Source organism: Ixodes scapularis, unplaced genomic scaffold (genome assembly GCF_016920785.2).
Source record: "Ixodes scapularis isolate PalLabHiFi unplaced genomic scaffold, ASM1692078v2 ptg000154l_1__unscaffolded, whole genome shotgun sequence".
Taxonomy (NCBI): Eukaryota; Metazoa; Arthropoda; class Arachnida; order Ixodida; family Ixodidae; genus Ixodes; species Ixodes scapularis.
In genome coordinates this window covers 790,731-815,362 of record NW_024609924.1, presented here as the reverse complement: position 1 = coordinate 815,362, position 24,632 = coordinate 790,731, and the positions used below count along the sequence as shown (strand labels likewise).

General features: G+C 48.9%; 2 protein-coding genes across 6 annotated transcripts; one reads left to right on the top strand and one right to left on the bottom strand.

Annotated features, from left to right (window-relative positions):
* The first annotated feature begins 14 nt into the window (after positions 1-14).
* Positions 15-22,707, top strand: LOC8039880 (cyclic AMP-dependent transcription factor ATF-1). 5 transcript variants are annotated; one of them, XM_029983469.4, is made up of 8 exons: positions 15-731; positions 3,771-3,971; positions 8,092-8,256; positions 11,353-11,433; positions 13,331-13,586; positions 18,653-18,808; positions 20,012-20,186; positions 21,476-22,707. In XM_029983469.4, exons 2-8 carry the CDS (start codon positions 3,771-3,773, stop codon positions 21,618-21,620), a joined length of 1,179 nt encoding a protein of 392 aa, XP_029839329.1. In that variant the 5' UTR covers positions 15-731; the 3' UTR covers positions 21,621-22,707. The 5 variants fall into 5 exon arrangements, with proteins under 5 accessions (XP_029839329.1, XP_029839328.1, XP_040356177.1 ...); XM_029983468.4 differs by having other exon boundaries at positions 13,331-13,631; XM_040500243.2 differs by lacking the exon at positions 3,771-3,971 and having other exon boundaries at positions 13,331-13,631.
* A 240-nt stretch (positions 22,708-22,947) lies between these two features.
* LOC8039881 (baculoviral IAP repeat-containing protein 5) lies at positions 22,948-24,391 on the bottom strand. The gene has a single exon (XM_002413764.5). It carries the CDS (start codon positions 24,226-24,228, stop codon positions 23,728-23,730), a length of 501 nt encoding a protein of 166 aa, XP_002413809.4. The 5' UTR covers positions 24,229-24,391; the 3' UTR covers positions 22,948-23,727.
* Between the last annotated feature and the right edge of the window lie 241 nt (positions 24,392-24,632).

The following is a 24,632-nucleotide window of genomic DNA, read 5'->3' as shown; positions in this document are numbered from 1 at the left end:
AAGGCCAACGGACGGGGCAACATATGCTACGAAGGAGTGACTGCTGCATGTGCGAAAAATTGCAGTTCCTCGCTGCTCATTGTTTGGAAAGACACCGTTGAACATCTCAGTTGCGAAGCTCGGAGCCCTTTGCCGTTTTCCATTTGTTTCTCTTTTTTTTTTACTACTATTGCAAATCAAACTCAAGGTTCTCGACAGGATACCGCCCGAGCTCCGTGCTGTCCGCGCCCGCTCCCATTTCCGACACCGCCCCCAGACATGTACACTGCCTCAGTACGATCGATCGCTCCTCTCCGACAAGAAATATAGTTCCTGTCGTATATCTCTCCAGCGCCTTGACCTCTCAATTCCAGCCTAATATACTCTAAGCAGGACACTTAATGGGCGACAGGATCCGAATCGACTCAAAAGTGAGGCAGATGATCTTATTTGAGCGTTCTAAAAAGCGTTCGTCTGCTGTCGCGAATTTGCCGAGTGTCGTCATGGCTGTGAATCAGCGCGTCGCATCCAATGGCGGTGACGCTTCTACTCGTCACGTGCGCGTCGCAACTGGCTCGACCAATGGCGGCCGTTGGTGGTGACGTGTCGCGGAAGGATATGGCGCTCTTAGGCGAGGGTGATGCGGGCGTGCTTTCAGTGACGACGACGTTGTACTTTGACGTGGTTCCTACGTTTCTGCCAATTTACCCACTCGGGTTGCGGCAAACTTGGTGACGAGAAATACGTAACCGGTAAGTGCCCTGCGTCGGCTACAGTAACAGTTCGTGCGTGCTTGTGTTTCGGGGATGTCGCGGCGTCATATTTTTGATCGTGGGTCGATGGGTCCGCGCGATCGCCACGGTGGACTGGTGATTTTTTCCGCAGGACCAAGTGGAGTGTGGATATGGGACGAGGCGGTTCGCCGTAAATCCCCGCAAATATGGCAGACTGCCAGTGTCCGCGATCCTTTGCCGAAATTAGAAGTGTGCGTTAGGCCTAGTCGAGGTTGTGGTCGCGAGTAGGGTCCGTTTTTGTTTTATATCGGTCAGTTTGTTGACATCGGTTGTCGGGAAGAGAATGCTTCGATGTTTAGAGCGCTTGTGTTTGAGTGATGGACGGCGCTCGAGTGTTGGCGGCCTTGGAGGCGAGGCGGCGAATGGTGCTGGCGTGGCTACCGCGCTGCGCTGACTCGCCGTTGAGCGAAGAAATTAATTTTTTGCATTGGGTTCACGCAGTCGGGTTTTTAGAAGAAACCTTTCGTTCTGTTAGGTCGGTCATGCAGGCTCGTTGATTTGTTTGTTAGAACTGCGTGTTCGATGCGGTTGTGGTTCGATATCCGTTCGCGTCGAGCCAATGCGACCTCCCCCGATGGTTGTTTCAGCACTCCAGTGTGCGTTTCAACTAACGGTGACCCATGTTTATTCGCTGTGACCTGTGTTCGTCGATTTCTTCGTCGTGCTCGGGGAATGGTGCCGCGCGTTCCTTTTTCTGCGCTGTTGCTAGCTCCGTGGCCTTGAGCTAGATACCGCAGATCGCTCGACGCCGTGGCTAATCGCCGCCGATTGTGGCATTTGCTGTTTTGGGTTGCACTCTTTTTTTCCCCCCTTTGTTTCTTAGATCAATTTAGAAAGGTTCTTAATGTCGGCGAAGCTCAGAAACTTGCTCACGCATCCACGTAATGTATTCTTCAAGCTCTGACTTTTTTTCTTTTTTTTTTTATTACGAGTATTTTTTTTTTCCTTCTTTTTCAAGGAGTTACAAGACAGTGGAAATTTTCGCGCACCTGCAGTCAGTGCGCATGTGCGAAAAATAAAGAAAAAAAGCTGGGGGGGGGGGGGGGGGGAGGTTGGTGTTGTTTTTGCCCTTGCTTCTGGCTGGGCTGGTCTTTTGCTGCTGACGTAGGCGCGCTCCTAAAATGCGGCGTGCGTCATCTGATGACGTCATCCACGGCGCGTGCGCTTTGGACGAGCTCACGTCATGTGGTTTCGTAAGCTCCTCCGGTCGCAGCAGCTTCCCCGTTTTTTCTTTTGGTTTTTTTCCTTTCTTGTGTAGTTTGCATATTTATTTGCTTGCTTTTTGATGCTGCCTCTTCCGATTTCTCGTTTCAGTAAAGTTACGCGTGTTGGCGCCTAGCCATTGAGGTAGCCAACGTTTTTCCCAACTAATTTTTTCTCATCGTCTTGCTTATTATTGCCTGCTCTCATCTAGAGTCGCCTTTCAACTAATTGCTGAGGGTCAATTACCTCAAATGTTATACAGAACGCATACAATAGCCCGTCAATATTTTCTCATTGCTTCCGTCAAAATTGCCCATCAAGATATATCTAATTTGTTTTGTGTGTATGTATCGCTCGATTTAGATTTCCTTGGCCATTGCTTTTTCCTTTGCTCAACCTTCCCTCGCTTTTTCAAAGCTAAGTGGTAAATGTGTTTGCGCAACACCCAATCTTCATCGGACTTCTTCGCATGCGGTGCATTCCACTGACCTCACGACATCGACGAGAAGCATGGAAGACTGCTCTGTTTGTCCCCTGCGCCGTTTCAGATTGTGATCTCTATGGAGGTGTCGCAGGAGCTTTCTCCCATGCAATAAAGACCTGTTCTGTTACAACTCTCCTCTTTCATGGTAGCGTGATCGGGAGCTCTGCCGCTGGCACCTGTTGCAAGACTGCTGGGTGTAACTCTAGGTCTAGCAGCAGGCTACCCATCACTCGGTTGATGGGATACTGCAGAGACGGGGGTGAGCTAGCAAGGGGGTAATGCGGATCAAAAGGCATAGATAGCAGGGAGGTTTTTCGGTGGTCCCGCCTCTAGCGATATACCTTGAGTAACATTCGAACATCGCGTGAAGTGAGCCTTGAGTGTACGCACACATTTGAAGCGCGATGGAAGGTGACGTGCACATTCTGGAGACTGAGCATTTGAAGAAGACTCCCTACCATTCTTTTCCTGTCTGTGGCCGTAGAAGGCAGAAAAGTTTGGACGTATGAAACATATCGGGGTGCCTGATTTAGTGGCATTTTCTGAATCTGCATAAGAGATGCAACACGAGCTTGAGAGGAGGGGGGGGGGGGAAGGGGCAGCATACTTATTGTATGTCCTCGCTGGACACTACTCCTGCAAAATCGAATGAGGTTTGAGTGTTGCTGCATGTGCCAACATAGAAAGCGCATTTAAATTGCTCTCCACTTTGCTCGGCCGCCGGCAGAATTTTCAGGAAAGGGGTTCACGATGGCGACAGTCTCGTCTTTTTAGGAGATGGTTGCGAAGGAAGAAGCTCGAGCAGTTGGTATAATGCGGACGTTTACATTAACGAGGAATGCTTTCAGTGGGATGATTTCAAATTGAGTTGGTCCGAAGTGCTGGTCTGAATTGTCGGCCCTCTGCCCCATCGTTGATGCCAACGCCGCAAAAAAAATCATGTTTCGTAGCATACAAAGAGCTTCCGTAGCTTCGAGGAGAGGTTTTGCGACCAGAAGTGCCTCGAAGGACTCTTGTCGTTCGAATCCTCAAATTGCAAACGAGGGGCATTGTACTTCACAAAAGAACGTACTAGTAGGGAGAACTTTCGTGACCAGATGCGTATCGGAAGACTCCGGTCGTATTAACACTTTGTTGCATTTCACGAAGGGAAGCTCCGCCACCCTGAAGACGGCCATGAAAGGATGCGTTCGTTTGCACGTCCCTCGCGCAGTTAACGGTCGTTCGCCCGGATGCCTGCCGAAGTCGGGACGAGCCCGTAGGGGGTGGGGGTCGAGGCACCCGGGGGTGACGTGTTGGTGGCCTCGTAGATGGAAGTCCTGATGGAGGAGGGCTCGGCCACGGTGACCTCTGCGCCCTCGATCTCCCGTGGCGGCGGCGGCGGCACGAGCACGGCGGCGCCCTCTCGCTCTAGCCCGGCTCCCTCCACTGTGGTGGCGGTCTCCTCGTCCCAGGGGCGCACCAACGGCACGGTCGTGTTTGCCTCCCCGGCACAGGTCAAGCAGCTCAACGTGAGTTGTTGGCCGGAGCCCCTGCCTCTCTCTGCCGCACCCCGACTGCAATGCTCGGGACGCGTCTCGGTCCGATCGGAGACACGTTCCAGGTGCCGTACGCCAACCCTACGAATTCCCTTTGGGCAGCCCGGTTGCCGGACCCGCACGAGTCTCGGTAGGTTCCGGCTTCCGGCTGTCCCGACGCAACGACCCTGCACCGAAGCGCAACCTTCTGGGTCGCACCTTAGTGCCGTCACAATTAAACCATCGTCCCGGAGGCTGGTCGACAAATTTGTGTCGGGTGTGATCGAGTGCTCCACGCTCGTTTGTAACCGCTTGCGGTGAGAGTGCGCCGGCAGGGCTGCACAATATTTCGGGTGAATCCGGAAAGCTTCCGACCTGCATATATATTTCCAAATTCTTTTTGCTGTATTCGTTCGTCGTGAGCTTGAAACGATTCTGACAATGTTATGAGGATAAATTTCTCATAGGTAGTATGCAGATTTGATCTCACAAATTCTGCACAGTTTTGTATCTGGTGCCATCTGTCGGGTCTGCCCGAGAGATCGCCCTAAGTGGTTACAAACAAGCACAGCACACTCGTGCTCCAACGCAAGTGCGTGAACCAGCCTTACCCAGAGCCGTTTATACTGAGAGAGTTTGGCCTTCTTAAGGAGATTTTGACAGTCTGACAACCACAGCAGCTTAGTCTGACAACCGGGGGATGACTACTTCCGTCCGCCATATTGTGGATCTGACTCATAGGAACTCTACGCGATTTCACAGGAATGAACAAGACAAAGAAGTAACGCCATATTGTGTTATCGCGAAATCCGCTTGTTCTAGCGGCCAACAAGCTCCGCCCATCGGCCAAACTCTCTCAGTATAAACGGCTCTGGCCTTACCAGTACCAAAGGGTGCCCTCAGCAGTGCGGAGTGGTGGTGTGGCCGTGCTTTCAGGTCTATCTATATTCATTAATCTGACCTCTCAATCAAGATAGCAGACAGTGAACAAGTCACGCGCAGACTAATGGCATTGATGATAAATATTGGGTGTCTCAAATAATGGCCAGGCTCTTGAAATTGACCGCGAAATTCGGCTTCCGACCTTGTCGCGCTACAATTTTGTGCAGCGTTGCCCACAGGTGGTGCATTTTTTCTATAAAATTTGCAGAGTGTACTTACTTGAGGAAAAAGTAAAGAAAGAATAAGGCTTAACTCCTATGGAGACCCAGCAAAGCCACCGGTTTTCAATCAGTAGGGTGTGAAGACTGGTGACCTTGGGTGCATTTCCGTAGGAGTTAAGCCTTTTTCTTTTTTACTTTTTCCTCAGGTAAGTTTGCTCTTTGTAAGTTTTACAGAAAAGTGCACCACCTGTGGGCAGCGCTGCACAAAATCTTAGCACGATAGGTTAAGAAACCGAATTTTGTGGCCGATTTAAAGAGCCTGGCCGCTACCTGACACACCCGGTATTGTTGCGTGATGGTCCGCCCGGCCAAGTCGGCGGACAGGGCGAGAGACATTACACTAGGTGTCCGACGAAGACCCCATTGGGGCAAGCCAAACTGGAAAACCTGTAGATGCCGAGTGACTCTAGGTGCTTCACAGGCAGCGCACTAACTTTGAACCACGTAATACTCCACACTTTGGTACCGGTAAAATGATGGCTTTGTCGCGGCAGCGGGTGTTGGAAGATCAAACTGGAAACGGGGCCAAAATTTGATGCTCACTTTAGGTGGGATCATTAAGTTCTGCGAAATTTCGGTGGCCATCTGAGCTCCGTGGGAGGAGGTTGTTTGCTCGGGGTCGTTGCGTTTGAAGGTGACCGTGGCTGCTGGTTGGTTGTTTCTGCTACGTGGGTCTTGCAACTGCACTGGAGGAAGATCGGTGCAATGGGTGCTCGCCGGTCTTGTGGTGATTGCCGCCTTTGTCTTATGCATGAGGCGTCTGCGCTAGGCACCGCTGGTGGCGGACAGGTTTGTTCGAAACAAACCGGTCGTCACAAGTGTGGGTGCGAGAGTTTTCGTTGGTTTCGGGCTCTTCCTGCATCTTGAAATTGCATGCTTGCTGCTCTGTGTTGTACTCGAAGCTTGCTGCCTTTGCACGATACAAACGCGGTAATTAAAAACACGATTTATACGCGGCAAAGTGTAGGAACCGATTGCGCATGAATGTTGTGTGCGGCGTTGTCCAGGTTGGTCGTGCGATGTTAGGAAGCTTGTCATAAAGCACTAATGAGTGCAAGTAGAAACTTGAAGTAACCTACGACACAATAGCAATTGTCTCGTCAATTCAAGAATAAACTCATAGAACAGATTAATCTAGACTCTCTAAAGTGACTGATTATGCGGAGAGGATGGTCGGCATGCATGTCCTGCTTTTTTTAAAAGGTTTCGCCCATGTGAACTGTTCTCTCTAATTTTTTGTTTTTCGTGCGGCCATTTCTGGACCAGGATTGGTGGTGGATGTCCTCTTTGGGCATATTTTTATGTGAAAGCGAAACAAGTGCCTGTTTTCTCTAGTGGTTCTAGAAGCTGTTGACTCATGTCTAGTGTGCCTCTAATCCTCTATGTGCTGTGGTCAACTGTACAGTGTCAACTTGAGAAAATGTTTGAGGGTCTTTTGCAGAGCATAAGTGGTTTGCATATTCATGTGCTGAAACCTGACCAGAAGGTAGTCCCAACAGTTGAATCTCTATACGAAAATTCTTGATTAAAAAGTTAGAAGCATTTTCTTGTAAGATTGGATTGAAGGCCCATTCACACAGAAGCATTTGCCTGCATTCAACTAGGTTGACAAGACTTGCATTTAGTTAGGACCGCAAGTAACTGGGAGATCCGTGCGTTGTATGAAGCGGGGCAACCTAATCAAGAAGTAGCTTAATTTGCACGTGACATGGAAACAACAAGTGTTGGCTAAAAGGTATGTTTGGGCTAGTTGGTTGATGAGCGTATTGGTTTAATAATAATAGTACCTTTATTTTTTTCCTACAAAAACAATGTTTAAAATAGTGGAACAAGACAAGAAAAAAGTAAAGACAAGACAGACAACAGTGCTAACGAGATGACAACATCTCCAACAGATGTTGTGGAGACTTGCGGTCGTCACAACGTAATGTCGAAAGACAGTCAAGTGCGAATGGGCCGTTGGGTCACTGTCCTTATTCATAGCAGACCATCCCGCTGCAGGCTGCGGCTCACAGATGGCACCAGTTGCCTGTTTCACATTAAGTAACCATTTCGTGAACTGACCGCTAGTGCCATCTCCAGCAGCATCAATTGGCCAGCTCTTGTCCACCACCGACAGAGGCCCTTCGTAGAGACACCGATTCTGGACAAAAGTACTTGCAACACCAGAGAGCAGACTTATTTGACACTGCAGTGTTAGCAGACATAGACAAAAAAAAAGCTTCCTAAAGAGACTCGTCTATGCACATGCGACTTTTCATGTAGGAATAGTCCCTAAAGCGGTGTTCACACAAGAGAGAAATCCGTGGAGAAATGTGCGTGACGTCGACAGCGGGTGCAGTTCCCTCCTCAACTTCCTTCGTTCACACCGACAAGGTACTGAAGGGATGAATGTCAGCGTTCGCAGTATGACTTTCATGGTTTGCAATCTAGATTAGCGGCTTCCGCTCCTGACACAACCACAGACGAATTCGGCGGTCTCTACACTCAACGCCAAAGCGTTTAAGAAACAACAATCCCAAGCATCCCTCCCTCCATTGCAGAGCCGACGTCGCACTGCCGTGTCGTGCAGCACGAATTTCTCCCCGGGGATTCTCGTGCAAATGCCGCTTAACCGTCACACTTTTTTCATCACCCGGATCGATAAGGAATGCAGCACTCGGATGTCTCGTGTCTTCTCGTCTAGCTGTTGCTTCCTCATGGCGCTTCTGGCGCCAATGCCTCCAAGGCTGGAGTTTTGGATTTTCTATGTTGCCTGCTGTGCAAGTATTCGGCTGTAACCTGCGTCTTTGCAGGTGTCTGATCTATGTCCCGTGCCGGCCTCCGGTATTAGACGTAGAAAACCCAGCACTACGGCCTCGTAATCCGGAAGGCGTCGTTCTAGCCCCGCATGGTTTACGCACTTCGTGCCCGGTATTGCTCAACGGCTAACGGGCGCACGTCCATCGCAGGTGGTTCCCTCCTCCACAACGCAGGCGCTGGCAGTTCAACAGCCGGGGGGCGGTGTCTCCATTGTACACGTGTCCATCCCCAACCAGCAGATGCATGTCCAGTCGGTCATCCAGCCCAACCAGCAGTCGGTCATCCAGGCTGCCGGGGGCGCCGCCCTCCAGACGGTAGGCACTCGCTGGCAGCTCCGAGCGGCCCGCAGTTCCGTCTTTTCCCCTCGACCGCGGTGCCCAGACTGTGTCTTCGACCGCCGCGTTTAGCGTCCCATCCTGCCCATGCGTCGAAAGTGGTTCCAGAGTGGTGGCAAATGATGTCGCGAAAGCCGGATCGTCACGCTGCCAGATGTCGCGATCCTGACGGTTGGTCGTAGGGCTTCCGTCAAACAAACAGTATTAGCGAAAGCAAGTGTTGCTGTCAATGCGGCGTCCCACCTCCTGGCAGCCGAAGCTTCCTCCATCTGTTGAACTGGAGAGCGGCCTGTGGCAAAACGGGCGTCTGCTGCTTCCACCACTGCTGCCGCGATGGTGTGACTCTTCTGTGACGTCGTGGGGCGGAAATCGAGGGACCACTTTTTAGGATGCGGCAAACGCACCGGTCGAGGACGCATTACGGGCACCATATCTTGACTTGGTGGCCTTCTAAGGAGTATGGGCGTGTCGTGTGTCTTGTTCGGCGCAATGGCTCTTTTTGGGGTGCCCGGCTGTGGCACCTCGTGTGTTGTCGCTTTTCTTGCGTGCCACGAATTTCCTGTCTCTCAACCGGTGGTGTCTTTTAAGATACCCGTGGTTCTGTTTCTGAGTGGTAATGCAGACTTTGGGGCGACGTTAAAGCCCGGTGTTTACCTGCAAGTTGGCAAAGGTGCGGCTTAAAAGCGCTTTTATTTATGCTTCCGTGCAATTTTCCACGCAGTTCCCCGCGTCCGTTCTTGCTAGCCTGTCCTAGCTCTTACTGCGATCGTTCAGACGAAGGTTTCTTCAACTGGGTTAGGGGAAATCCTAAGATTCTTTGCACCTTTTGGGCATACTAGCGCATGACTATGCAAATTTTTAGGCGTACAGTTTTGGCAGGCAAAATCGGTGTCCGTAGTACCCTCAGGTCATGTGCCATAATCAAGTGAGTTTGTTACGAGAATACAAGGAAGTTCTTCAGTATGACGCTGGGTTTCTAGAGACACGAAGGTTGCCGACACAGAGAGGGTGCCAGTTCACCTGCCGCCATTGCGTGGCTTTAACATTTCAATTTGAGAATGCATGCGACTGTGTCACTGTTTTACTTCATACTCACTTAGGATACACCTCTTCAATATAAAAAGAATGATACACTTCTTTAGTATAAAAAGAGCAAGCAATTTAACAGGATTCTTAGCCATAGTAAAAGCCTAGATTGTCGTGAACCTATATACTCGTCTTTTTTCACTAAACTTCACACGAGGCATATGGTCATTTCCCTAGATCGACACGGGCAGTCATGAACTGATATGTATAAAGGATTAATAATGTTTACGGCCGTGTTGCCTAATGCAACAGTTTCCAGAAAAAGAAAATAGTGCACAGTCGCGACACATAGCGAATAAGAAAGCAGGTAGAATGCCCGAGTCATGGAGAACAGACGGGCAAATAAGTTAATTGTGCGCAGCTCATTTTCACACACCCCAAGCCTTTTTAAAATTTGCTGGCTACCAAATGTCACCAAAATCGACCTTGAGAACCTGAAAAAAAAAGTGACATTCTTTATCACATTTTGAAACATTGAAGAATGATCTCGATAGTCCATCTCCGCAGGTTGTACACATACCGACGGCAGGCAGCTTTGTAGCAAGCATAAGCATTAGATAATAGTCTACGAAATGTTATAAAAACTTGGCGAATCTCTTTGGAAAAGATAATCCAATGCATTGGCCAGGCACAGAGTGCCCCGCTGCGTGAATAACTGAAACTGCCATTTGAAACCCGCGTCACATGTATTCAAGGCAACAATGAGTGGTTTATTTTTTTAAATTACACACTGCAGTGGCTGAGTGTGTAATGCAATATTAGAGCAAATATTACAGGATATTACAGCAAAAGTTTGAGCACAAGTATAGTGTTACTAGTGACTTTATCTTTACAACAAGCGCGATGCATCCAAGAGCGCCAAAAGAATTCTGCAAGTTAAAATGTCTGTCGGTACTTCTTTGAAGGTTATGGTCGAGGGTTGATCCTAAGAGGACAAGGAATGTTTCGATTGAATGCATGGTACATTATGGCTGAGCAGCTTTGTACCAATAAAAGGAGCCATCGAGCCGACACATAGTGCTCTTTGTCCTTGCGCATGATTTATGTCGGTTTTGTTGAGTGTGCACTTTTGCCCCTGTGTAGCCCTACCACCTTCTGGGTTGTTACTCTCTGGGGAATGGTGGCCAGACCCTGGCTTAATCGCCGTCGAAAGGCTCTCATTCTCTTTCAGCTGCAATCCCGAGGACTCGTTATGTTGGTCTTGTAGGTTTTAACGGGTCTGCACTTGCCCTGCTGCCGCAGTCTTTGTCCTAATGCTTTGTTTTTTCTCTCTGCTCAAAAGTGCCTTGGAAGTTTCAGCCTGCGCTATTTTGTACAATCACCCTCGTTCATCGGTTTCCAATCGCTTTGAAGTTGGAGCACTATTTAGTGGATTAATTCTCGAGTACTTATAGCATGTGGCCAACCATTAAGCCTTGCGCGGCTCAAGTTGGGGGCAGCAGTAGAGGTTTTCTTTTCCACTTGGTATTCAACCGACTCTCAAGACTGCGCCGAGCTGGCATGTCGTGCCAAGCTTGTTCCATGCAGTGTTAAAATGGCGAGACGAATGGCAATGGGAGTTTGTTCCAACAAGGGTGGTAGCCCATGCCATCTAGATTACTGTTTTGAAAGCTTTCATGGTTTTATGGTCCCACTTTTATTTCCTTTTCTGGAGTGTCTCCATGAAAAGTATAAGAAGGTAGCAAAACTTCTGGTTGTCATCTGTGTGGGAAGCAGAAACAAAGAAGCGTCGTGTATTGTGAGGAATATCTGTAACAAGCGTTTTGATATAAGTCTGTTGTCTCGTCTTCTCACTGTTTTATTCTTTCCACTAGAGAAATTTTGAGGAACTTGTTTCTTTTAGGTTTGAGGGTTTATATACGTAAAGGCCTGTTTGCCGAGCCTTTGGCAGGGCAGAAAATCTCGTCGAGGGAGAGGGTGCGGGGTTGCCCTTGCTGCCGCTGCTCTGCCTTTCTCCAAGTGGGCCTCTTGTCTGTTTGCTTTTTGCAGCTGGGCAAGAATGTTATTTTGGTAAATAAGGGCTCAGTGATCCACAGTGCCGACGGAGACGCCGGCGTCCATCCCGTGCAGGTAAACACCCTCCCCACCCCTCGCCCTCGGCTGCTCGCACGCCTCGCTCGCATGCCTTGCCCGTCTGTCCGGCGCTTGCAGTCGTGCTGGCAGCCGCACTCCGGTGCTTCGTAACGCCTACTAACCCCCCAATTGTGACGGTCACTAACGGCATGGTGCTTCGCATCCCTTTGTCGTTGCTTCTTCGAGGCGATAATTCTTGTGCGCTCCCTTCTGGACCTTTGCTGCTTCTGCTGCTGCTGTATTGGAAGTGTACCGTGTGGTGGGCAGATCCAACATCTGCTTCAGTGTCACTGGGTGTTGAAGGTTGGGGAAAGGGAAGGGGCCGTCACTCAAAGGTGCCGTTTGAATGGGTGCGCCAGCATGGCATGTCACGCATGAGTCGCGTTACGGCAGCGTCCCTTCTCTTCGTATCGATGTATTTTGTTTCGGGACTGTAGATGCCGAAAGGATGAGAACGGCAGGGAGTAGCTTTACATGTCCCGCCTCGGCGTAGAGGACGCTTTGCGTATGGTGAGTTTCGGGTAGTCGCGTGTGCATAGTGGAATTTAAGCTCAAAGCGAATGGTGGTTTTGGCTGGAAATTTTTGAATCTAATAGTTTCTTTGAGCCTTTCACTACCATGCACCATGCTTAAACGAACATTCAGCTGAACTCTTGAAGGTGGTTCCCAACCTTCCACTTGTCCACTTCTAAGCTCAGTTAATTTTAATTTAGCTCCGGCATATAAATGCCAAAATTGTCGTAGCTATCCTAATAGACCGATCTCACCAAGCGTTCGGTGCATGCGTGACACTGCCATAACTTTAGTTCGCAGGAGGCAGGCAGCAGTTCACAAGACGGCTTGTGCCGCCTCATGCTCCACACGCGCAGAGCTCCAGCAAGGTTGTTGCAGGTGCAGAAAGACTAAAGCTCCCTCGATGCATTGTGGCAGTGGTGGCGTAGTCATACTGGCTGGTGAGATTGGTCTATTGAGAGAATTCGTATGTCTGCTTGCTATACGCAGATATTCTTTCTTCAATTCCTAATTTGGCAGAAGAATACAACAATTAAACAAGCATGAATGATGAGTGCGGGTTGTCAAGGCATGACAACCTAACACAAAGCGGAGTCCGCGAGCTCCGCAGGTATTGCTTCCCCGCAGTGCACGGGTGCTCGACGAGAAGCGCACTCAACAGGGCTAACTCGCCGCCATCAACGCCTAGAAAAGTATTAATGTCGCAGTTTATCTCGAAGCGAATATCGAACAGCATGTTATTTGAAACTACTATTAAAAATTTTGGGTATTTGCACAACACTACCTTTGAGCGTCAGTGCACACGCTAAGCACGACAGAATGCTGTGCCGAAGGATGGGCATTCGAAAAGATGTTCCCTGCCGTTTTCATCCTGTCGGCGAGTAAGGTGTGCATAAAAAAATGCAAAAAAGTGAAAGGGTAAAAAAACAAAAAGCTTGTTATCTGCCCGAGGTTTTTTTTATCCTCCAGGCAAACAATGTTGTTATCACTGCTTGTTGTGTCTTGTGTCTGAAGGGGAGAGGCTTTGACTCATGTAACTTGATCTTTATGAAATGCCAGCAGCTTAAAACAAAAGGGTTTGAAAAGGCCATGTTTTGGAGCAGCTGCTATTGGAGTGCCTAGCTGACAAGGCAGTTCCATCACCATCAATCAACCTGCCGTAGTAAAGCAGGTCGGCTAGTGCAACATAATGTTTATTGCTGTACGAGACAGAGATGCTCGGATAGCTCGAGACTGTTCCCTAAAACTCTCGTGCTTGTTTTCGTGTTAGCTACTTTGGCGGAGGAAACCTTTTGTTGCGACGAAAACGTCCCTCCGTCCTGCGTACCCCCCTCCCCCCCCCCCCCTTTCCTCCTCCTCTGATGCCGTCTGCCCTCCGCAGCTGATTCCGGCGGGAAAGCTGGATGCGACGGGCCAGGCGGCGATGGTGACGGGAGAAGACGAACCCAAGAAACGGAGGGAGCTCCTGGCGCGGCGGCCCTCGTACCGCAGGATCCTCAACGAGCTGTCGTCGACGGAAGCCCAGGGAGCGGTGGCGTCGCTGACGGAAGAGGCCAAGGAAGAGCAGGAGGACGACCCGGATGGCACCATCACCGTGGCCGGCACTCAGTACCACACGGCCGCCGGACTGCTCAAAGGTGGGCGCCGCCGCTACGGCGCCTGGGACGCGTCGTCTCTGACCGGTGCGTTTACGGTGTCCTCGAAAGTGGTCCCTCAATTTCTAGCAGAGGACGTCATACAAGTGTCACACCGTCGCTGGCCACGAACCTGGCGGAGTCCGCTGTAGCACACAGTGGGCTTGACAGTCAACTAAAGCACACAGTGGACTCGGCAGTCCACTAAAACACACAGTAGACTCTACAGTCCACTGCAGTAGACTTGCGAGTCCACTGAAGCACACAGTAGACTCGACAGTCCACTGAAGCTCAGGCAACCAGAAGCTGGGACGCCGCGACGACGGCAGCACTCGCTTTCTTTGTCTGTTTTTGCCGGAACCTGACCGCCAGAGTCGTGATATGCGATGGAATTGTTATTGTTATTATTTTATTTATTTTGTGCGCTCTGCAAACAGCTTGACACCTCCTCTGTGATGACCTTATCGATGTCGAATGGTAGTACAATTGCTTGCACAGTATAAAAAACTGGAAAGTTACAACAAAGCAATAGTAGCAACACACTTTTTAAATTTACGCTCTTTATCAAAAAGTATATGGGCTAACATTCCCACAAATCTTCTCTACTCTAACTGATTGTACGTCGATCGAAGACATGTCATGACTCATGGGTACTATGTGATATAAATAGGAATGATAAAGTGAAGAATAAAGTTACTAGACCTATGAGGAACAAGCAAGTAGATGTGACTTAGTGGCGCCGGCGACACAATTATGCCATATATATATGATCTTGTACAGAAATATCAATGCAAGTATTGTTCTGCTGTTCTGCAACGTGTCGAATTTCACGCTATCGCAAATCCTTAAGTAGCTGTAGAAATGATTTGGTTTAAAATAACTATCAAACAATACATGAATGAATTTACATTGAACATGCTCTATACTTGAATTACCATAGTCTTTCCAATACAGTTTCATACAGTTGAGGCATATTTGACATGATTATGCAGCATTAAAGAAAACAAACATAAAAAAAAACCAAATGGTTTAGAAAAACTGTGTGTTATTCGCGTAATGACTCTTAGAACACTAAAGGAAGCATTTGTAATTGTACTTACGTGATGATCCAAGATAATTGCTATACTAATAAAAACTCCCAGATCACAATGACCTCAACGCTAATATCGGTTAAATCTAATGCATATGAAAAATTCCGAATTTTATGTTTTCTAGAAAAAGACTTAACTACCGTCTTTGACTCATATGAGAATAGGCCATTTGAAAGACACCATGTCGATAATAGAACCTATATCATGCCGAAGACATTTACAATCTTCAACCACTTTGACCATTGTAAAAAACTTAATATCATTGGCAAATAACAACTACATGTGCTTGGTACAAGAAGCGAAATCGTTCGCAAAAATGAAAGACGGTAAAGGATAAAGGATACTGCCTCAGGGAATGCCGGAAGTAGATAAAAAAAAAAAAGAGTGAATATTCAACCAGATGCTCACACAAAGTTCACTCTACGACATAGATAGCTATTGCACAGGCGACGGTACTCAGTAGACAGACTGTAACTAGAAATTTTACTAAACGGTAGTCAATGATTTACTTCATCAAAAGCTTTGCTCACATCAAAGCACACTACATCCGCTAGTCCTCTGCCATGTACAGGTGGTGCTACTTGACTTGGGAAGGAACGTAGGCTTGTTTGTGCAGGGCGGCCGTTCACGAAACCACGCTGTTCGGGAATAACATTCCGACAAAAAATATGCACTGAGGCAAGTGTGCGGAACAATTTCATGTATTTCTGACGAACTATGGGGCCGACTGTCATTAACCGTGGATCGATTGGCCGATTAGCTCAAGGACACGCCGGCTTCTGCATCATAGTTTGTCACCATGTCGGGACCTCTTTGGACGCGTGGGTGGGATAGGACGCCAAGCACAACGCTCGAAGATGCATTGCGGGCACTGTACTGCCCAGCTGCTGCCATGCTCCGTTCACCCCCTAAAGGCTGGTTCACGCACTCGCGTCCGAGCGTGCTCGAGAGCGTTGCCCTCCCTCGTATCCTCTCGTGACAGGACAGCTCTCCTGGCACAGTCTGTCGGGTAGCCCCAGTACACTTTAGATCCGCGTATTTATCTTCTCGAGTTTTTAGCACCATCTCCTGACAGTGGCCTCGAAATAAATCTGACAATATTATAAGCGATCGTTTCTCGCGGATCGTGCTTATTTCTGATCTTGCAAATGCTACAAGTCCTTCGGTCCAGTTATATGCAGTTCCAGGGTTGTCTGAGAGATGGTGCCAGTGGGCCGGTGCATTCCCTCAGGAACATTTGTTAAAAAACGCGACGCAACCGTGCACGGCGAAACGCAAATATGCGTACCTGCTTTCAGCCGGCGGTTCGACGGGAGCCACATGTTCGCCGGACCGATAGACCGCCTGGCCTTCGTTGCAAGATTGTCCGGCAATAGGTTTAAGCATACGTCCGGTCGGATGAGCACGCAGCTCCCGTCACACCGGCTTAGGAGTGACCGGAGTAGAGTGGGCGTGGTTCTGGTTTTCTGGAGCGGGCGCTTTAAAATTACTTGATTTTGAGAGGCGCCTTCCTTTCTACACTTATGGCCAAGGAACCCTTCTGGGTCTTGGCGTTGAAGCAGCAGTAAAGCGGCGTAGAATCCTAGAGACCTTGTAAACAATCGTGCAAATAGAGGGGCACGTAGCCGCGCACCGATGGATAGCGAAAGCTTGGATCTTCTAAATTAGTTGTTAATCTAAAAAATAACCTCGGGTGCAGCTGCGGCCGAGAAACTTTCAGGGCGCGGGCCACGCCGAAATGCCTGGCTAGTCGTTGCAAAAAAAAAAAAAAAAAAAAAAGCCCTTCATTTCCGAGTTACTGGCTTCAACGGTTTCACCTCCTTTTTGAAGTGCTGCGACACAGACTGCTTTTGTTGCGTCGATCCACAGCCAAAACGAGGAGTACGAAGTAAGATATCCGTAAAATGCTCAGACTTTGAAAGCTCATTTTGTCATGTGTACGATAGACCTTCATTAATTTACACTCCAGGAAGCCACAAATTTCATTTGAATTATCAAAAATTTATCTAAATTTAATGCGAGAAAAAAAGTGAAGATTTTGCTGTGTGAATGGCTACATATAGACCAGGGGTAGCCAAACCGCGGCTCGCGAGCCGCATGCGGCTCTTTGGTGGTACAAACACGGCTCGTTGATCACTCGTAGGGGACACCCCCCCCCCCCCCCCCCCCCCCGCCCCTTCTTTTGCCCCTTTCCGCATTTCCCCAGAAAAAAAAAAAGAAAGGATATCAGAATAAAGCACACAGCTTGCAGTTTGACAGCTTTGTACTCCCATACGTACAGGCGTACAGCCTTGTGCCCCTACAGTCAGATTTCAAACAAAACTTAAGCTTGCCCCCCCCGCGGCTCTTTGAAGTTCCATGGTTTTGTTTGCGGCTCTTAGGCCAGGCCAGCCTGGCCACCCCCGATATAGATCATTCCATTTAGCGCTGTCAAGGCGGTGCCATTTTTTTCGACCACAGCACCCTCTCCATACATCCGGGAAATTCAGCGGGTTCGGCGGGGTAAAACGAGAGCGAGGGCACGCGCCCGACTCCGCTAGCAGACGACAAACCGGGAGATTGCCATTCTCCATCTTTGGGCTGTACCGGCGGGCTGTTCCGAACATAGAACTCTCGCTCGTGGGTGCCGTTGTGAAGTGGTTCGCATTCTTGGAATAGTTATGGCTACTCCAAAATCAGCCTATAGCGCTCTGTTGTTTTATTTCTGTAAATGATCAACTAGCGTATCTTTGTTCCGTTACTTAAATAACAGTGGACTCGGCCGGCAGTACTACCCTTAACTACTGCGTGTATTGCGGCAGGAGAGCACGTTTTTATTTATTATTTCAGACTTCCACATATGGTCGCTAAAGGCCTACAACAGTACGAACCTTGTATAGTAAAAAAGGTACAGCAACCAGATTTACTTTTTGCCGGAGAGTCCAGCCAATCTGACACAGTTTCCCTTTTTTTTCTTTTTTTATTTGCACGCAGGTAACAGCGCAATTGGACCCGGTTAGTTACACGATAACTTGCATACCAAAATCGGCGCATCTGCGCTTGAAATTTCCAAAATGACGCAATTTTAAACCGAGTGTGCACGCCAGCCAGATGTTAGGTACAGCCCACTCGGTGGAGCAGACGACGAGCGGGGCGAGCGGGAGAGGGCTTTTCTTTATCTCTGCTCTTCCTAGTGGAACGGTCTATACAAAGCAGATATTTGATGATTTCATCAACATAGGCCTACTGATCATGAGCAGGTATGCCACACAAGAAACATTATTAAAATGTATGAGATAAGTTTATTTATCCCTCAAAAATATTGTTTATCGTGGACTGTTTAGGCAGCACATGACTACTTAAAACAAAATTAAGTTTGTTCATCAGGCCAAGAAGTTGTCTAATGTGAACTATTGGGACATATGAGCGACAAAAACGGCCATCACGCAGCACTTTTCATAGCAACTTGCGCGGACGCTGTGATGGGAACCTATGCCATGCCGTCACGTCAGCATCCGCGCAAGTTGCTATGTAAATTTTTGCGTGGTGCCAGTTCTCATAGCTCATGGTGCCCTGCTTTCACTCCGTGAGTGCGCTTCTCATCGAGCACTGGTGTACTGCAGAGAAGCTACACCTGCGAGAGCAAGCTTCGCGGGGGTTGCCTCTCTGCAACACACTGGTGCTCGGAAAGAAGTGCACTCAACGGGGCCGCAAGTACAAAAAAGTATGATTTACAGGAAAACGACTTTGAAATTGAGCAGCTTATGTATACATTAAAACAGAGCGGGACAACCAGAAGTTTGAACTTCGTTTGAAGAATTAACCAGAGGCACGAAATATCCAAGTTTGAATTATCGCGAGCCTACTGTAGTTTAGTTTGTTTCAGCCAGCTTAATGTTTCACTTCCCTCAATGTACACTATTTATTGCGACCACTCGTTGCATCTGCACTGTCCTTCGGTGGTCTCCCGTTTCTCACGACGTGGGTGGTCCCTTGCAGTGGTCCCGGCGTCTGCCATCCAGCTGGCCACCGTGACGCAAGAAGGCAGCCTGCAGGGGCTGCAGACCCTGACCATGACCAACGCGGGTTCGGCCGCCACGGCGGGAACCATCGTGCAGTACGCCCAGGGACAAGATGGGCAGTTCTTTGTGCCAGGTGGGCAGGTTGTTCTGGGAAACTCACTCTGCGGGAGGGGACCAGCAGAGCAAAGCGTTTGTCTCGCTGGTCTATATAGTAAAGGAGGGGTTCTGGTCCATCTCACGGAACCCCTACCAACCTTAAAGGAGCTGTGCAACGATTTTAATGTTGAAAGAATTGGCATTTTCTGCTTTTGATATTGTTCACTGTGTCACAAATGGCAGAAAACACACCTCCTTTCATCGAAATGTTGCGATTCCGCCGCGTAATAGCGAGGCAAAACTTCGATTATTCCCCGACCTGCAGCCACGAGCGGCGGCCATGAGAAACAAGTGGCGTGACGTCACTTGGGTAGTTGTAAAAAAGATAGCAAGTTGTGCTAATACCTGCTCGATAAAAGGTAAGTTTTCTATAAATCTTGTCGTTCCAACATATATATAAATGCGTCAAAATCCTGGTATCATCGACAAAACTTTTATTATACGGAGTTTTAGTGGCGCCATCTATCCTAGGTCCACAAAACCGCGAATAGCACCCAGAAGCCGGAGGGCGAGGGGGACAGTGCCGGGCGGGCGAGGACGACTATGGCCGGACCCGGATGAGACTTTCCTCCTTTCACCGTATATTTCGCGAGGCGCCCGCCAGCACGTGGTCACGCGGTCGCGAGTGGAGGAGTTCTCGCTGCTCGCTGATGGCTCTAAAGAGAGAACTTTTCCGGAACCCCGCGCCAACTCAAGTGACGTCACTACGCACGTGACCCGGAAGACGATGTACGAGTTGAGAGGCGGCAAAAACCTGGATCTTTTTCATTTCTTTAAATAAAAACTAGGGTATCCAGGCAAAATCTGTTTTCTGTAGTTCACTGCAGAAGTGTCAGGCATCAACTTCCACAATTATTTAAGCAAAGCCCTGAAATTGTTGCACAGCTCCTTTAAATGGCATCCACAAAACCTCCTCCCCAGTCTTTGCATCGAAGCAGCGAGGCAGTGCAGAAGCTTATGGACATTTTAAACAATAATGCAGGTTTATAGGGAGCTTTTTTGTCTATGGTCGCGCACCGATGGTAGGCTCGGACCTGTTAAAATGATACCTGATATGGAAATACACCCTAGAGATTGTCCGACGTCAGCACCTCGGAAAATTTCCGGGGAGAACCTCGCCGTGGCCGTTTTTTCCTCGTCGGGCCGGGGTTTCACGGATTGCGACGTCGTCGTCTTGCAGTGACGGTGTCTGCGGCAGACCTGCAGGCCTACCAGATTCGGACGACGGGTGGCGGGGGCTCCAACCAGGGCCTGACGCAGAGCGTGGTCATGGCCCCCGCGGCGAGCCTGCAGAGCCAGCAGTCGCTCGCCGAAGAGGCCTCGCGCAAGCGGGAGCTGCGCCTACTCAAGAACAGGTGCGGATCTAAAAGTGTCGTCTGGCGTCTCCGGGGCACCGAAATCTAAATACGATGCCAAATGTAATTATGGTTTACCATATGAATGGTTACACGTACAAGGCAGATATCTGATGATTTCCTCTACGGAGGCCTGCTGATCATAAGCAGGAATGCCACGCTTGAAACATTCGTGAAATATATGGTGCAAGTTTATATATCCCGCAAAAATGGTGTATATCGTGGACTGCTTAGACGGCACGTGACAGATTGAAACAAAATTATGTTTGTTCGTCGGGCCTAGAAGTTGTCTAATGTGAACTATTAGGGGATGCACGAGCGATGAAAACGGGCACTGCGCGGCAGTTTTCGTAGCAGCTTTCACGTACGCTGGGACGTGGACCTATGAAACGCCGCCATGTCACGGTCCTCGTATGCAAGGCTTTCACCCCGTTGAGTTCGCTTCTCACTGAGCACCGGTGCACTGCGGAGAAGTAACACCTGCGGAAGCAAGCTTCGCTGGTGTGGTTTCTCTGCAGTGCACCGGGGCTTGGAAGGTAGTGCAATCAATGGGGCCGCGAGCACAAAAAGTACCTATGAATTGCATGAAAACACCTTTCGAATTAAGCGGCTTATGAATACATTAAAAACGTAGCGCGACAACCAAAATTTGGAAACTTGTTTGAATTAACCAGAAGTACAGAATATTCGAATTTGAATTATTGCGAGCGTACTGTAATAGTTTTCTTTTAGAAAGAACCACGCATTGCATTGGAGCAGAAACTAACTTTGCGAGAGTTGAAGCATTTCTTCGCGCGGCTGCGGCTGCGGATTTGCAATCCGAGTGTTAGGAGCTTCTAAACACTATTCAAAAATAAACTGTGTTTGCCTCTTAGAGGGCTTAGCATACTGCCCAGTTTATTTATCTAGGAGTTTGAGATCGCCTTTCTCTTGGCAAAAAGAGAGTAGGAGAAAACAAGCACCGTTCTCTAAAACTGAGGTTTCACAGGTTCGAGCGAATGAGGACGCGTCATTATAGTATAATGCGATGCGGACGACTACCGGAGATCAGAACGTTGCACGCGCTTTCCGTTCCCCATCGCTGGGCACACGGCACCATTGGGGCGGTCGGTTTATTTTTCGTATCGAAACGGGCGCGGTGGCACTTTTGGTTTTGAGTCACGCATCTTAGCATTTTGCAATCGTTCCTGCATGAATCGTTGTTGCCACGCTTCCTCCGACTGCGGAGCTACTTTTGGGAGCTCCAAGGTCGGCGCCCATCTCACGGCTTGCCCCAAACGCCCGTGCAGGGACGCGGCCAAGGAGTGTCGTCGCAAGAAGAAGGAGTACATCAAGTGTCTGGAGAACAGGGTGGCCGTACTGGAGAACCAAAACAAGGCACTCATCGACGAGCTCAAGTCCCTTAAGGAGCTCTACTGCCAGAAGAACGAGTGAAGATCCCCGGCCACCGTGTACAGCACCGACCTCGCTTCTGGCCCCGGCCGACCCGAACCGTTCACCGTTTCCTGCGGGCCGGTCGGATCACGAGGGACACAACTGGTACCGCCTAGAAGACTGAGCCCGCGCCTCTCCCCGGGCGTCGAGGGCTTGCACCGCCACCATTCATTGCGGTCGCCTTGCTACCGAGGACATAGTGCCTGCCGCATGCCCGTTTCGTTACCGAATCTGATTTTCTCGGCAGAAACGAGGATGAATGGCCACCAGCATAGAGCGATGACATCAAGTGCGCATCAAGTGCAAGTTTGTTGCAGGTCTAGAATAGCAAAACAAGCTCCACCCACAAGGCTCTCTATGATTGGCTGTTTCCTCCTCTCCAATATTTGCTCCGACGAAGCTGAAGAATGACGACGTAATGTGCAGGCTTTGTCTTCTAGGCGGTATAGGTAAAACACTACACATTATCACCTTTTTTTTTTTTTCTGATTATTTTTGTTTGTTTTAAGACCAGCTTCTGTCCAGTTTGCACTGGTGTCAGTTAGGCTGAAGAATATTGTACAAAAGATCTCATCACCTGTAAGGGTTTTTCTCTTTTTGTGTGTGGGCCTTTGGTCCGAACTGGCCACCATGGTTTCCAGATCTAGGGTTTCCTTGTAAATACTGTAAATAGCCGTCTCGTCTCATTGCGCCATTGTCTGTTTTTGTACATTCTGTTTAAGCAATCATGCGAGGTCAGAGACCCAGCCTCGGGCTTTGTTGAAAGTAAAAAACAAGTGTGTCGAGTGATCTTTTGGTGCTGGTTTTGATATTTTTAGTAGTTTTTTCTGTTGTTCTGACTGCCATCGTGCATTGATTCGTCACTGTCTCTGGATCACTGGTTGAGTGTGTTCTGCGGCAACCTTCGCAACATTGAACGTGGTGCCTACGCACCGCGATGCAGTCCTGCATTCAACCGGAGAGAACCACATTTTGTTCAGACATTCAGAGCATTTTTTTCTTTTCAATTCTATTACATCTTGGAGATCATCCTGTGCCTTGATATATTTGTAAATCATCGAAAATAAAAAGGTACATAAGACGCTTTCGTGTATGTTGTGCGATTGCATTGTTCTGCGAGCTAAAGGGGCACTGAAGTCATTTTTGAAAAAGGTTGTTTTTGATCCTATATTGTTTAAAATGTGTTAGGTAGTTCCCACATATCCCAAGTCCTATATTACAAAACTGCCTATTCATCTCGGGGCAATAAAGAAACGTGGGTGTACTTTTTTTTTTTTCTTGCGGACTACATTGTGTGGGCGGACCAATGAAAACCCTACAATTTGCACAGATTCCGAATGATTTTATTATAACTCGTTTCGAAGAGTCTGCATATTCAGATGAGACCCCTCTTTTTCTCCGCGGGCGAAGCCATTGCTTGCAACTTGCCGACAAGCGCCCTTCGTCAACCACTTCACTCGGAAGAAAATTCTTCCCAAAATGGGTGTGCCGTGACCTTTGAACACGCTTTAAACCAGGATTGTAATTTTGGATTTATTGGGTTAACACACAATTCAAATTCTGGGTTTATTGGGATTCTTGGAGTGTCTAGATTGAGTTGCAACCACAGAAGGACGATCTCGGAATTGACTTCAGAGCTCCTTCAAGGCCGGCTTGCTAGAAACCACCTTTGCTAAGACAGTGTGAAAGAAAGCCTGGCAGGCCTGGGGCACGTAGGAACTTGAGATGACTTCACAGGCCCCTCCACTTGTGCGGGAGCTTTGGCAGTGCTTTTTTTTCACACAGTTTTGGCTAAAACTGTTTCCAGCAAGTGAGCCCACAAGGTAAGCACTGCGTGAACATGGGAGCCAGTACATTATTTTTATTATTAGTATCACGGAACTTGGCTACACTCTTGACGTGCCAGTATAGTGAAAGGTGTGGTCTCTTGGGCTGCACTAACGCAGGGCAAGAAGCTCGAAGGCGGCTGAAGCTGGGTAAGTTGATCGCCTTCGTTGGTGTGCGGCGACAGCGTACAATCAGTCTCAGCTTCTTGTCCAGAACAGCGTCGATCACGGTAATAGAGGGACAATAATTAACACAAAGAGCGCTCCGACACTGGGAGAGTTCATCGCTTTCGTCGGCGTGCGGCGATAGCGCGTGCTACCAGCCGCCGCTTCTCTTCCACCATGGCGTCGAAAACGGTCTTGAGCTTGGTGGCTCGGTTACGGTGCCGTGCGTTCTCCAGAAGCAAGAACTCCCTGGCAGTCATGTCTGCCTCTGTCTTCCTGAGCTGGACGAAGGCGCAGTCCATGGAGCGCGCGTGCTCCTTGACGGGGTCGTCGTCTGGCTCCCAGCCGGTCAGCTCCTTGAAGCAGACGTAGCAGCGGGCCAAGTCGGGCTCGTTGTCAATGGGGCAGTGGTAGAAGCCGGCCTGGGCCATCTTGGCGGGTGTGCAGGCGCAGTTCTCTTGGAAAGGCCATCTGGCGAAACTGGTCAGACGGTTGGACTCGCGACACATCCCCATATCCGTCCTCAAAGTTAGCACGCTCAGCTGCGACAGATTCGACGGAATCTCGGAGAGTGCCAGTGTGGCGGTTGACGCCTTGGCTGGTGCCTCGCTAGCCATACTGGACGGCGCAGTCGGACGTTTGTTTTTTTAAAAGAAAAAAAAGCTTTTCGAATCGCTATGAAATGTCCGGTTCAGAGGCGAAGAACAGCAACTCGAAGCGCGGGTAGCGCGATAGAGCCAAAATTTGAAAGTTTGTATCCTTCCGCCTGCCGTTGCCACATGTTGTTGGCCAAGGGTGCTAAGACGACTGTTTAATGGGTTTAATGCCATTAGCTAATATGTAACTTTTCAACAATTGAAATCTAAAATTGTTATTTGTCTCTAAGTTTAATATGTCATATATAATAGTTTCCTAATTTTTTACACTGAACTTTGTGAAAGCACTATTTTGAAAATAACTTCTCACAACGCGGAAGAGCAGCGTTAACAAGTAAAAAGACAAAAAAAACAACAACTAAAGA

Coding starts and splice junctions, on each gene's coding strand:
- LOC8039881 (XM_002413764.5), bottom strand. CDS start 24,228: ATGGCTAGCGAGGCACCAGCCAAGGCGTCAACCGCCACACTGGCACTC.
- LOC8039880 (XM_029983468.4), top strand. CDS start 3,771: ATGGAAGTCCTGATGGAGGAGGGCTCGGCCACGGTGACCTCTGCGCCC. Junction 8,257..11,352: donor GGGGCGCCGCCCTCCAGACG/GTAGGCACTCGC, acceptor TGCTTTTTGCAG/CTGGGCAAGAATGTTATTTT. Junction 20,187..21,475: donor CTGCGCCTACTCAAGAACAG/GTGCGGATCTAA, acceptor ACGCCCGTGCAG/GGACGCGGCCAAGGAGTGTC.